Raw genomic sequence first — 14,723 nt, forward strand, 5'->3', positions numbered from 1 at the left:
GAAACAGCAGTAGGGAGAAATTCTGATCAGGTTTTGCAGTGAAAGGAGGAACCCATCCTGATGCTAGATAACACACAGAGAGAGGGCCTTGGAAATGGCTCCACTGAAGCAGCAGAACAGAGATGTATTTCTCCTGTCAATAAGCAGAGATCGCTTGAGAAATGCAGAGGCAACCAGAACAGGAAAAAGAGCAAAGAAAGAAATACGGCATAAAGTTGATCAACTGGACTGATAATACAAAAAAGAACAACAACCAAACCAAACAGCAGCAAGAACACAGTAGGTGATAGTATTGTAGCAAACATAAAAAGCATATCCTAGCATTTCTTTAATGCAGATCTTGGATCAATTTCTGATCACATTTTCTTCACAACTCACCAGTGAAGACGTGGGTGAATTTCAAGGATGACAGAGATTATCTAGTGAATGAGGAGTTCAGAGGAGTTTAAGAACTTGTTTCCTGTACTACCTGCATTTTGTCAGAAGCTGCTACTAGCACAACTGTGTTGGCTGAAGACAACTATTCTCTCATAATTTCTTAGCTGAAACTGCCAGTGATGTTCTGTTATAGTTTATTCATTAACATGTTCACAATGCATTTTTGTACAAATCTGTACAAATTTATAGGCCCCAATGGGATTTGGATCTCATGTGTGCTTCTAATTGTCTCCAAATGCTAAACATTCTGTATACCAGAAAAAAACTGAAAGTACAAGAGATGAAACAATGATACTGTTCAAATCTATCTGTAAATCCAACTTATTACAGTTCAAATGTATTTTAAATTCACTTTTCACCATCAATTTAGATTTGTCTGCTTTTGCACTAGCACATGAAGTCCAGCGCAAAGATCCCTTAAATAATAATGGAACTGACTCTGGAAGTAAAGACGGCAAAGTTAGATCAGTGCTGTGTTATTCATGACCTAACTAGCTTTGATAAGGGCTAATGCAGCTGTGTTGCTTTTTCTGGAACCTGAGCTGACATCCTGTTAGCTTACTTTGGGCAAGATCAGGGCTTCATTTTAAGGAGTAGATGTGAATTTTGATAACCAGAACAGTGTTTTTGTTGGTTATGGTTGTCAGTATTTCATATTACTGTTGCACTTAGACCAAGCAAGAACATAACATGATGGGCTTATAAACTGCATAAACGGTAGTATGCAGTTCCTTACAGAACTCATTGCTTTGCATAGCTGCTCAGAAAAGCTGCAGCCAAATTTTTTTTATTCACTAAATGTTGACAAATTCTAACATAGATCTTGTCTCCACGGTGTTCTGCAGCTCGTATGACAAGGCCTGTCATGATCTGTGATCCTGAGACTCTGTGCTCTTGCCTGATAGACTGCCTACCTTCCATTGCTATTTTACAACAACTTACCTGAATTGCAGTCCCTTTGGGAGGAATTTGAAAGCTGCAGTGCTGCTTTGATCTTAATTAGCATGCTGAAATTCTATGTGAAATAGTTTTGCCTTCCCCTGGTTAGTTTTAGTATCTCCACTTGCTCTTAATTCTGATGTAAGCTGTTCAAAGTATTGGGAATATGATGCTGAATCTGAAATTGTGAATTGACTAACAGTGTGAAGTTTTACACCCTGGTATAAAAAGCACACTACTTATTGCTGTTCAATTTTATGCTAAATAACAATATGCTACCTTTTGCTATGTTCATATTGGATTTTTGCTTGTACCAGGACAGTGAAGATTCCTGACTCTGCAGATGGACTTGGATTCCAAATCCGGGGCTTTGGCCCATCAGTTGTCCATGCTGTTGGGAGAGGTAAGTCATAAGAGCTGTCAACACAAGTGGTCTTCATACATTTCATATTTAAATAGCCTGGCTGAGACAAATCAAAATGAGCTCCAGTGAGCAGGTAAGGTAAGTTAAGGCTGTGACTTCTTCACAGATTGAGGAATAGTTGACAGAAGCAAAATTCCTTTCTCCAGTGAATGGGTGCTGGGAATTTTTTCCTGAAAGTTTATTTGTTAGGTCTCCATGTAGTTCTGCAATGTTCTGAAAATGTTCTCCAGAGAGTCTGGTTTTCACAAACCTTTTCAGTGGTGCTGGTCACCTATTTTGTCACAGTAATTGCAGATGTCTTGTCTAAATACCATTTTGTTTGTTTGGTTGGTTTGTTTTTCTGTTTTGTGACATATTATTCAAATGCTTGCCATCCCTAACTTGATAAATTCTGGGTTGCTGCACTGGCAACAAAAATAGTTCAAACATTTTTTGTTGCTGTTGCATGCTGTTAATGGTAAAGCCAGATACCACTGTATTTCAGCTATTGTGGGGCAGTTGTGTCCTTTCCCCTCCTCCTTCTGTTGTAATTGAGGAATTTAAAGTGAACTGATCTGCAAAGCAGACAGATTTGAACAGAGCTTCATAACTTTTTTTTTTTTTCTTGGCTGTGGTGCCAGAAATTAGATTTTCGAGAGAAAGTCTAATAAACTAGACTGTTGAGCTGATGTGATAATTATTTCTGCACCTGGATCTCAATTCAACTGCCTATCCTAATTCATTAAGCACATACTTTATTCCAATTAGCCTCAATAGTAGGTACATCTTGCTTGTGTGGTTTGCTAAACCTGAAAGATTGTAGGCATATGCTTAAATACTCTGCCGAATTGGAACCCTTTTTTTTTTTTCATGAAGTACAAAAAAATATTTTTTGAGAGATATTTAATAAGGCTTATTTCTGTTTTTAAATCCAGACTTTTGTGAATTGCAATAGCTGGCAATGGTATCATTTCCAAAGACTATCTTTGGCTTTAGATTTAAAATGCAACTATTGTTGCAGTTTTTATATTTTTTAAGTAACACCAACGCCTGATAGTGCCTAAAATAAAGGAAACCCTTATTTTATATTGTTTAATACTGAAAAACATATATAGTTTGTTATTTCTTTTTCAAATATGCTCACCTGGAAGTCATAACATGGCTTTCTTTTTGTCAGCCCTGCAAATTCAGTTTAAACTTTTCTAACAGTTGACTTCTTCATCTCAGTGTTGCATTCTCTAAGCAACAGATTTTGACTTCACCAGCACCTCTGTAGCAATAGGAAGAGAGACATAAGGAGGTGAGTGTTCAGGTAGATGGTTATAGTCCAGCAGGCTGTCTTTCAGGAATAGTCTTGAATCATACTGAAAAGACCTGGAGACAGCTGGTATTTTTATAGTACCTTTTCAGTAGATAGAGGATTTTCCCAAGGTGGTTACTCTGTTGTGGAAAGAAAATGCTGAAGCATGTGTTTTATGTTGCACGTACAATATACATATATATTACTCAAGATTATTGTTATTATTGTTAAAGTTGCTTAGATCTTCTACTCTGTTATTTTTGGATATTTCAATTAAAACTGTAAGGCACTCTGTTATGAATGAAATGGAAAATAGATGAAAACATGGATAGGATCCTCAGAAATGTCTTTGGAACTCTATTTTCTTGGAGTCCACTGACTTCAGAAGCACTCTGTGGTCAGAGGCTTTTGGGTTTTTGGACGGTAAGCTTTAAAGGAAATGGTTAGGAAAGGAAGCCTGTCAACTATGTGATTTTTATTTTTTTTAACAGGAACAGTGGCAGCTGCAGCTGGTCTCCACCCTGGCCAATGCATAATCAAAGTGAATGGAATTAATGTCAGCAAAGAGACTCATGCAAGTGTTATTGCTCATGTCACGGCATGCAGGAAGTATAGGCGTCCAATGCAGGTACACTTAACTTGTTACTCTTGCAGATTTTTCTGACTAAATTTTTTATTTTTTTTTTTTGGTAAAATGTTCTCTTCAACCAAAGTAAACAGTGTGGTATGTATCTCTGTCCATGCACCTGTTGCGATTGAGTGTGGTAAAGGGATACAAGTGGTGAATAAAAGTGGAAGAAAGCCAGTTGAATTACAAAAGGCGAACATTCCTCAATATACTGCTGATGTTTGAGGTCTCTTTAATTTCTGCATTAAAAAATATAGGCTTATAGCTAAGTTCTTAATATGGTATTTTTAAAGTTTTATTTCAAGTTTTTCTGCAGTTCTATGCAGAAAGCATTTTGAGGTATATTCTCATCATGATGGAGAGGGATTTACACAGTTCACTGCTTTCTCATCAGCATGAGAATGTAATTCAAAAAGCTGACCCTCTTCCAGAATTTTGTAACACTTCAGCACATAGAGAGCAGAGTGCACATATTTTGCCTATAAAAGTCTTCGTGTTCATTCTTTTTGTTCCCATTGCATTCCAGTCTTGGAAATCAACATAAATTTAAGGGCTCAAAATTTGCCTTTTTTTAATATAAGCATCCAAGTTTTGTTATCTTTCTCACGTTAGTTTAGGAGAAAATCTAATGGCTCGCAAGATATAAATTGTATGGAAGAAAACCAAAACCAGCTGGATTATATAATGTAATGTTTCCAAGTTCCTGCAAATTTTTCATAAACTGTGAACTGGTATCATTAATTAACTGTACAGACTCTTCCAGTGCATGTTAATTGAGAAGAAGAATCCAATTAAAATCAGGAGTGAAATCCTTCCCTCATACCTACTGCATAGATATGAGATAAGAATTATAAGAATTAAAACTGTTATGCAAATACTGTCTTCATGAAAATGTCTGGATGTTTTTTTTTTGTTTGTTTGTTTGTTTTTTTTTGTTTATTTTTTAACTGCAGTATGGAGTTGATGTTGTTACATAACATATCAAGGTAGAGCTCACCTATTCTTTAAAGGAATACGGGCTCTGGTAAAGAAAGGGTACTCTATGAGCAAGTAATGCATGGAGTAAAAGATTGATTACTTTTTTTAAAAAAAAAAAATTGTACCAGGCATGTTTTCTCTCTTTTCTAAGCATGGAGTTCTCTATAGATGTAATTGAAGGATTGATTGATGTTGGCTGGCATGAATGCCTTCACATGCAAATTTACTGTTTTGGTTTTATTTCCATCTACTTGTGTAATATCTTGGAATACATACCTGTTTTTCTTGTGCAGATTATTTCAGTCTAAAAAAGTAGCTAATCATGTTCCGCAAATCCCATATAACTAACCCCCGGGTTGACAAGAATCTCTTAGAAAACCTGCTATCAAATGGTATGAGATAACAGTCTAGACTGATGACAGTATTCCCACTGCTGTCAAGACAGCTAAAATTTCACTTCCTATTCAGAAATGTGGGTTTTTAATTATTTGTAAGATGACTATGGATTTCTCCTATTTTGTAAGTAATTAGCGTATCATTTAATTAACACAATTATTGCAGTCAGTCTCTCCTGTGGTTGGCAATTGCATAATTGAAAGGGGATCTTTTTCTGCGTTCTGAATATTCCACTTCTCAGTGCGAGGAGTCTTCCTGTTTGCCTGGAGTATGAAGCTTCATTTCAATTTGTTGCAATGGGAATAACTGTGCAACTTCTGTTGGACAATGTCTGTATTTGTTGTCTTGTCTGGAAAAATTAAAACTGAAAGCAGATTTTGCTTTCTGATATTCCATGTAATTTCTTTGCAGTGATACTAATCATGATGCGACAGATTTATGCTTAGTGTGTCCCTCTGTAATGCATTTGGAGAATATGGTTCCAAATCATATAGTATTATATCTTATGTTAGCTTTTGAACAAGTGACTTCCAGTTGAAGTAAGTAGCCCTTCTATTAGGCCATCTTAAGTTCAAATCATGAAGCAAGAGAACCCTTTCTCCCAAGCACCAAGTAATAAGACAAGGGGAAATGGCCTCAAGTTATGCCAGGGGAGGTTTAGGTTGGATATTACGAGAAATTTCTTTACTGAAAGGGTTCTGTGGTATTGGAATAGGCTGCCCAGGGAAGAGGTTGAGAGGACCTCCACCATCCCTGGAGGTCTTCAAGAAATGTGTTGATTTAGAACTGAGTAGCATGGTTTAGTAGTGGACTTGTCAGTACTGAGTTAAAGGCTGGACTAGATGATCTTAGAGGTCTTTTACAACCTGAATGATTTTATGATTATGATTGTGCCATTTGTTCTGCTGTAGCAGTTAGAGAGGGAGTGATTAATGAAGTGTCAAGCTTCTTTTGAAATGTATGAGGAAGAGAAGAACATTCTGTAGATGCCATATTTGATAGCCCTTCGAAGAGGATGTGATGGACACATGTCTAAACAAGTGAGGGGGGAAAATGAGGTGTAAGGCTTACAGGTGGTTCCTTCATAGGCTGTATGACCAAGCTACCATTCCTGTATGCACGTGTCTGTCAGTCACATAAAATGCTGGACTTGCCTGAGATTCTGTCCTTTTAGCATCTTTTGCTAATCTGTGTAATAAAGCAGATCTAATAAAATAACTATCAAAAAGACAAATACAAATAATGAAGGCTGTGGTGTATAAATTTTTTGCCAGTGACACATGGGTGATAGATTAGGTGGACATACTACCATGCTATCAGTTAGCATTCTGCAATCTTCCCAGCTTTGTGGACACATAGCATATTTAGCAAGACAAGAACTGTTCTCTTGATTTTTTCACAATTTCTTGTCTCAAATATTTTTCAGCCTGCAGTTTGATTTGAAATGTCTTAGATTATTTTTGGCAGAGACACGAAACTGATGGATGTCATACTGCCACAGATTTCCTACTGTCTCGTGATAGATTTAAAAAAAAAAAAAAAAGTAAAAAAAAAAAAAAAAAAAGGTTAAATGCTTCAGATGATTCTAGCCAAAGCCAAAATTCTCTGTAATTTTCAAAACATTATTTTGAACTCAAAGCTCAGAAGGCAGTAGATATGATATTCAGGGAATTAAAGCAACTATTATGTGTTTGAGAGCAGTGGGATAAGTTGCTATCAATTGTGCTTGTAAAGATTTCCTTTTTTTTTTTTTTTTTAACTTTTTTTAGCAAGATTCTATACAGTGGATTTACAACAGCATTGAAAGTGCACAGGAAGATCTTCAGAAAACAAATGCCAAGCCCTCTGGAGATGATGGAGGAGATGCCTTTGACTGCAAAGTGGAAGGTATGTGATAGCTTGTTTTGATTTTGTTGTTGCTCAGAATGTTGGTGTAAGTAGCAAGGAAAATACAGGCAGTGGCTTTGTTTTCAGAGATGAAATTGCAGGCAGACAGTAAGTTGTTCTTTATGTAAGGATTTGCTTTTTTATGTATTGTAAGGAGGTAAATTTAACATGCTGTTCCTTGAAAATTATTGCATTTCTCATTTCAAGAAAAAGCTTCTGTGAACGCTTCAGGGAAAATCTTTTCAATTTTCATTCATAGGATATGAAATCCTAGGAATTACCTGAATTATTTTCACCACCAGTAATCATTTAAAGTTAAATTAGATGAGTTAGTGACTACTGCATGAGAAATAACAAATCAGCTATCCTTCAGATTATTTTCAGGCAATTGACATTTAGATAAATCTAGATTCGTGTGCTTGTACAAAGATGATAATTAAAGAGGTGGTTTGCATGTGAACTGTATTTGTGTTCTCTGGGTAAATGGTGACATAGTGGTTTCATTTCTGATAATTTTCTTCTGGTTTATTTAGAATTTCTCAGTTTTCATATTTTTGTTGATACTGTATTTTACCTGTCTAGATTTTAAATGAAATTGAATTAGTCCCTTTCAACAATGACTGTTTCTAAAGAGAGACTGTTGTGGCTTGTCTATTCATGCTTCTTTAGCAATTTTGTATTTTAGCATTCATAAAGCCACTGGTAGCTCGGTTATGTGCTGTACATGTTCAAGTAGAATGAGCAGACCATTTGTATTTCTAGAATGTTTGCCTATGTCCCCCCCCCTTCACCCCCTTTTATAATTCATTTTTCAGTGGCCAACCCTCCTCAACTGATCTGTATTACTCTCTTTATTCTAGAGGTGATTGACAAGTTTAATACTATGGCAATAATTGATGGGAAGAAAGATCACGTAAGCCTGACTGTTGACAATGTTCACCTGGAGTATGGAGTGGTTTACGAGTATGACAGCACAGCTGGAATAAAGTGCCATGTGTTAGAAAAAATGATTGAACCAAAGGGATTTTTCAGCTTGACTGCAAAGGTACTAAACAATCATATGTGTTAATTCTTACTTGGCTGAATACCAATGTAGCAACATCTTTCTTCTGCTTATTCTTGAGATTATGTGTATTTCATTTAATATCTTGTAATTGGTCACCTTTATCCCTCTGACATTTTGAAGGATGATTGTGTACTCAGGAAGCAAAGTAAATTATGGTGTAGTAATAAATTGAGCTTCTAAACTGAACAAACAAAGAAATTTAGTCTTCCATTCTCCCTACCTCTCTCTCTTTTTTCTTAATCATCAAATAAAGTTGCAAAGAAAGTCAAAGATTCAATGAAATGTCAAAACTTTGTGAAGGCAGGCTGTAGTTTCCAAACGTTATTTTATCTCATCAAAATTGCCTGTGTAACTTTTTTTTTTTTCTTTTTTTTAGTGAGAGTACTGGAAGTGGCATCATATCTGTTTTTTTTAATTGTGTTTTTTTTTTTTTTTTTTTTTTTTTTTTTTTTTTGTGTGTGTGTGTATGTTTTAAAGTAAAATAAAGCTCTGTATGTATGGGAGGCAAACACTGGCAAAATCACCGATGAAGAAAAAAAGCAAGTGCTACTTTAGAGTTTGAGCTTTTTTCTTGGTGAATATTTCCAAATGGTAAAATCTGCAGTTGTTATGAAAGTGTTCATAAATGTTTTTTGCATATAGCTGGTGTTCTCTGGGTCAGATTGACAAATAATACAATAATACAGCTCCTTTTATTAAGTATTCTTTATCTTTTCATGCGTATATGGGTATTAAAAATATGTAAGTATGAAAAGCCATACTTTGGGGAAGTGTATTTATATCTGCAAATTTCTTATTCTATTTCCTTTCCATCAGAAGTGTAAGCTAAAATACTGGTATTTTACTGAAGCTAAATATTTCCTTTCCCTAACTTCTCTTTGGAGCAGACCAGTTTGACAAACAAGGGAATAACTTCTTGCACCAACATGACAACATGACAAGCTTTGCAAGAACTGGTCAAGTTAATGCCAAAAGTCACTGTCTTTAAAGTTGTTAATTCTTGCTCTAATTACAATTTCATATAAAATATTAGAGGTATCAATTACTGACTGCTGAAGAAATCTTTTTCCCTTGTTGTATATGGAGTAGAAGTTAAGAAGAGAAGTACTTTCAGCATATAGATTGCGGCCATAAATAATGCTGTGTCATCACCCTTAGGGTTTAGGTTGGTTAATTAATTAAAGATTACATCTCTGTATTGTTTTTTAATAATGTGACTTTGTTAGAAAAGTATAGTAGTGACTATACTATACAACAAAGGGTCCAGTGGAAAAAAACAAAACCAAAAAACAGGACCCTTTGCTCAAAGGCAATAATAAAAACTGTAGTAATGTTTTATCAACTATAGTTGTCTGCAAATGGTTTTCAATACCCTAAACATAAACTTTTCTGCACTTTCAAGCACTTTCAATAATGAATTTGCTTCTCTCCATATCCTCCTCTCTCATCTTGCTGTGTATTTATTGTTGCTTTGAATTTTTAAACATATTTATTCTGCATCATATGTAGTAGGTGAAGGAAGTAATCTTGGATTGCTTTCCTGTACTATGCAAAGCTTTACTGTGTTACCATGAGAAGTAACCAAAGTTGTATTGCAAAAGTTACTAGTTTTGAACACATTTAATTTAATGGACAGATGAAAAAAGTCTTGAATCGTTGAATTCATATTGTTAATTAAACCTGAAAATTATAAGTGTAACCAATGTTACTCTGTTGTTTTAATGCCATACTAAAACGTTGTAGCAAAGAGTTTTCCTCTTTTCATCCTGCTGGAGACCTGAGAAAAATTTCTCTCAGGAGCTTGTCGTGCATAGTTTGTGACTTCTTAAAAACTTGAGATTTTGCACTCCAAAATTTCTGTAGATTGTCATTTTTTTTCCTAAACTCTTCCAAATCAGTCAGGTTTGTAAGTCATATATTACAGCTGCAGTGATGGATAGAAGAATAATGAACTGTAGCAGAAGTGAATTGTAGATGTAATTCTCATGATGGATTAATTCTGTGTGTGTTGTTTGTTCATAGTTCTTTGCAAGCTGGTGTAATATTAGTACTATGGGATTACTTTTGTCAAATTGCTGTATAGACTGACTGGCTGAAGCAGTCTGGTATCAGCTAAAAAAGACATCTCTTATATTAGGTCACTGAAGAAATTTAAGCTACTGCAGTAATGAAAATTTTTCCAGTTTTTAAGAAATACTGCTTTGAGATAGTGTAGGCACCTAAAAGAAATTACCTGCTTAAGAAAAGTTCAGTATCTCTAAAGTGCAAGCCTTTTCTATTTAGGAGCATTAATCTGGATTTTGGGTGCCTTTGTTATAATATTATTTTGAGTGTGCTTTTCAAACATATCTTCAGAGTTGGACACAACCAATGATAGGGATATACCATGTTACATGACACAGTGAATTTCAGTTCCTGAAATAAATATTTTACTCCAAAAAGGGATATATACTGCCCTCATCTGTTTAACACACTTTTTTTTTTTTTTTTTTTTTTTTTTTTTACTTCTTCAATTTTCTGGCACCATCATTTGCTAGTGCTATTTCTGTAATAACAGGACTTATACCAGAATCATATCATAGAATGGCATGGGTTGGAAGAGACCTTAAAGACCATCTAGTTCCAACCCCCCTGCCATAGGCAGGGATACCATCCACTAGATTGGGTTTCTCAAAGCTCTATCCAACCTGGTCTTGTACACCTCCAGGGATCTTCAGTCTTTGCTGGCTGGTATAGCTTATTCTGCTCACTATTTCCTGTTTTATATATAAAGAATACACAAAAGGATAACACTCGTTTTTCTTGAATGCTTTTTTTTTTTTTTTTTTTTGTCTTGCTTTTCATAATAGGTGCCAAGTGAAGGTACTTGTTATGGGTATAACTTATGCCAGGGATAAATTTAAAGAAACCATTATTGCTTCCCAGGTTGCATTAATTTTTGTGAAGCAGCATTGCCTGTAATGTTAAAAGGCAACTGATTATCTGACTGTTCAGCTTTAATTATATGAGATGGTAAGTAAGGGATTATTTTAGTCACCTCATTTTGTAAAGTAATGGTCTTGTTTTTGTTTTAGATTCTGGAAGCACTGGCAAAAAGTGATGAGCATTTTGTGCAGAACTGTAACAGCCTCAATTCCTTAAATGAAGTGATCCCCACTGAGCTTCAAAGTAAATTCAGTGTCATTTGCAGTGAGAAAATTGAGCATATCTACCGAAGAATCTCTAGTTACAAAAAGGTATGACCAACATGTCTTAAGCTTTGTGATATTTCTCTTTTAAGAGAAAAATAGGTTAAAACGGCATAGTTTGAATCATTCTTCAAAATGTTTATTGCGGTGGCAAAATATGGCTGAAAGATTAGCTATAGTGAGGTGTGAATGACCAAATTAAGTAATTGCATAAATAGTTTTTAAACTGTGCTTTCTATCATCCCTTTTTTAAACACTGGTTAAATCATATCCTTTCTCCTTTGTGGTGTTCAGTTGTAGATACAGTCAACTATGTATTTCCTGCAAAAGGTCTAGCATTCTTTTAAATGCTTTAGACCAATACTGTGAATTTGCTGATGTTAACCAAAAATGAAGCAATAACATCAAAATTACTTTTTCCTTCTTAATTGTCTTAATTTTAAATACCAAATTGTTATCCTTTTATTCATCTCGTTTGCCCTTCAAATTGGTATGAGGTTTTCTAGCATGCCTATTAAGAGTGCTGTGAATTGTTAGATTAACTTGTGTTAATAAAACTTTATAGCACAAAATAAGCAGAAAGTTTCTGACTTTCATACATCTGAGAACTAGATTAAGGAGATAGAAATGAACAAATAAACTAAAGTATATGGTCTCTAGCTACCCCCATTTTCCTATAGTCGTTTAGCTAAGCAGTCCAAAAATTAAACAAGTAAGAGAGAGGTTTAGTGTAGAAGCTTCACACTGTCCTAAATGGAAAAGAGCAGATGATATTTTTTTTTTGTTCTCCAAAGGAAAAGGAGGGAAACCTGTAAGGGTAATTCAGTAAGGCGTGAAAGCCAAAAAGCTGGTTTCCAGAGGCTTCTCAGGGTGGTCTCTGCTAAGAAATGGAATAAACTCAGGAGCTGGGTCATAGAAGAAGACATTAATAGGATTCTGCTACTGCATTATTTAACATCCAGGCTTTCAGTTGTTTGCCTGACTTCCATGTTTTCAAAACTGATTCAAAATGAATATATCATTTTGAAAGCAAATTCCTTAGTTGGAACATTAATAATAGCATATTTAGAGTTTGAATAGCATGAAGTATTTTATACCTTTTTGTAACAAAACAAAACAAAACAAAAAAAAAAGAGAGAGATAATAATGTACAGTCCCTTTACAGGGGGCCAAGAAGACAGTAAGTTAAATTTTATTGTGTTATTCTGCATATGAATTGAACAGCCACAGGGAAGTTTTCATTGTGCTTATGCTGTCTAGAAGCAGACATTGCTGATACAAACTGCACTTTTAAGCTTATTCGTTCAAAAATTAATAGTTTCACAGTTACAGCTTTTAATGACAATCAATAATGCGATGAATTGCAGGGGTAGATAAGTTGTTTTCTTGGCAAGGTAAAGGTAACCATGGTTACTGAAGACTTTCAGAATGCCTGAGCCTGGCTTGGCTTCTGGTTTCACTGTGAAAGTTCGATTTCTATAAATAGAAATCCCATAGATTTCTGCAGTTCCTACTATTATTATTATCAGAACATTTTGCTCATAATAAACTTGGAGTCCAGTGCCATGAGTCCCAGATGTTTCTCAACACATGTATGAAAAAAAAAAAAATTGGGCCTGACTTATGATCTGATTAAATCTTAGCCAGGCATTTGGTCTCTCTGGAGCAGGATGTGTGGGAGATTGAGATGTGAAATATGTACTGCTTGCAGAAACATTTTCATCGTTGAATGTCCTCAGTGCCCTTCTTAACTATTTGTACATTCTTCAGCCTTTCAACAATTCCATAATTGGATTTCTTCAAACCTTCCCAATCGTGTTCTAATATGAAGATTTGAATGTAATTTATCAATAAAGTGTTCATCAGATTGAAGTAATAGGACACCAAAATAAACAGAAATTTAATCCCAGCAGAAAAGTAATGTTATTACTCAGGGGACATAACTTTGTTCATCTGAAGTGTTAGCCAAAGCCTGACTAATTGAATTGGTACTGCTGTTTAGTAGAAAAGGACCCTCTACCTAACTTTGAAATTTTTTTTTTATGCATGAGCTATGCTCCATGAGGTAGCATCAAAGACCTGTGTGATATTCTGTCTTTTCTTTGCTCCTTGCCTTGTCACTGGGCACTGCTGAAAAGTGCCTGGCTCTGTGCCTTCCCTTGGAGTAAATTGATGAGATCCCCCCTGATCCTTCTCTAGGCTGAGCAGTCCCAGCTCTCTCAGCCTTTCCTCACAGCAGATTCTGCAGTCTCTTCTTTATCTTTGTGGCCCTTTTCTGTACTTCTCCACTATGTCCAGGCCTTCCTTGTACTGGAAAGCCCAGAACTGGACACAGTACTTCTCAGGGCTCACCAGTGCTGAGCAAGGAGAAAGGGCCGCGTCCCTGAACCTGCTGGCAGTGCTCCTAGTGCAGCCCAGGATACCATCAGGGTACATCCTTTCTGTATATGAAATTCATAATTTATAGCTTACAATTGTGCTGTAAGACATATTGTAAGACAGTATCTGTTTCTATTATAGTTTAGAGCTAAAATTTTAGAAGTTCTTGCAAGACATTCACTTGAATATGTCTGTGACAGCAGATGTTTATAAATGTTATGTGAAGTACAGCACTGGATCATAGAGCAGTTCTAGACTTCTTCTCCAGTAACACTGTTAATATTTTGTTATGTTCCCAGGAAAATAAATTCTATCTCCTTGTTACAAGGCTATTTACATTCATAAAAGGTACTGTTTACTTAAATAAATAAATAAATAAATCTACCCCTCAGAAATATAAAATGAAAAATATTTTATCTTTCCTATGTAGAGAAAGATGGAAATTATGATTTAATCTAGCCAGGATGACTGAAGTATTGTAAACTTTTGTTTTCTAGTCACATACTCAAGTTTTTACAGTTAAGTGCTGACATATCAAAAGCTGCTAATCAAAATTTTATTTTCTTTCTCACGTCTAGTTTTCAAGAGTATTAAAAAACAGAGCTTGGCCTACCTTCAAGCAAGCTAAGTCAAAGATTTCACCACTTCACAGCAGTGATTTCTGTCCGACCAATTGCCATATCAATGTGATGGAAGTGTCTTACCCTAAAACTTCAACTTCTGTTGGGAGTGCCTTTGGTGTACAGTTAGACAGCAGAAAACATTCTTCTCATGAAAAAGAAAATAAAAACACTGATCAAGGTAAGCCAGTTGAGAATAAAGGAACTAATTCTAGTACTTCTGATACAGAATATTAAAATCTAAGTGTTTTAGGTTGATGTTTCAAATATTAAAATTAAGGACAAGCCTTTATGAAATCCTCCTGTTTTCAAGACTTAGATTTGTTTTGAAACATAATAAGGGCTAGTCATAATTTCACACCAACTTTTTCCTTAAATAGCTTGACTTTCATATGCAAAATAAAATGCAAAATTAAGTAATTACACGAAGTTTCAAGCAGGAATATTTCAAATTTTATTACATTTTGCAAACTTCAAAATTTATGTTAAAAAGGTATCAAT

At 35.1% G+C, this 14,723-nt stretch overlaps 1 protein-coding gene across 1 annotated transcript in view; it reads left to right on the plus strand.

Moving 5' to 3' along the window:
• The window catches only part of PREX2 (phosphatidylinositol-3,4,5-trisphosphate dependent Rac exchange factor 2), a 183,181-nt gene that overhangs the window by 87,978 nt on the left and 80,480 nt on the right, over positions 1-14,723 (plus strand). Inside the window, exons 20-25 of the mRNA XM_084512072.1 lie at positions 1,695-1,780; positions 3,572-3,708; positions 6,852-6,969; positions 7,830-8,014; positions 11,110-11,271; positions 14,181-14,403. Of these exons, the coding sequence (XP_084368198.1) occupies positions 1,695-1,780; positions 3,572-3,708; positions 6,852-6,969; positions 7,830-8,014; positions 11,110-11,271; positions 14,181-14,403 (911 nt within the window). The remainder of the gene's footprint in view (positions 1-1,694; positions 1,781-3,571; positions 3,709-6,851; positions 6,970-7,829; positions 8,015-11,109; positions 11,272-14,180; positions 14,404-14,723) is intronic.

This window comes from Aythya ferina (genome assembly GCF_964211825.1).
Source record: "Aythya ferina genome assembly, chromosome: 2".
Taxonomy (NCBI): Eukaryota; Metazoa; Chordata; class Aves; order Anseriformes; family Anatidae; genus Aythya; species Aythya ferina.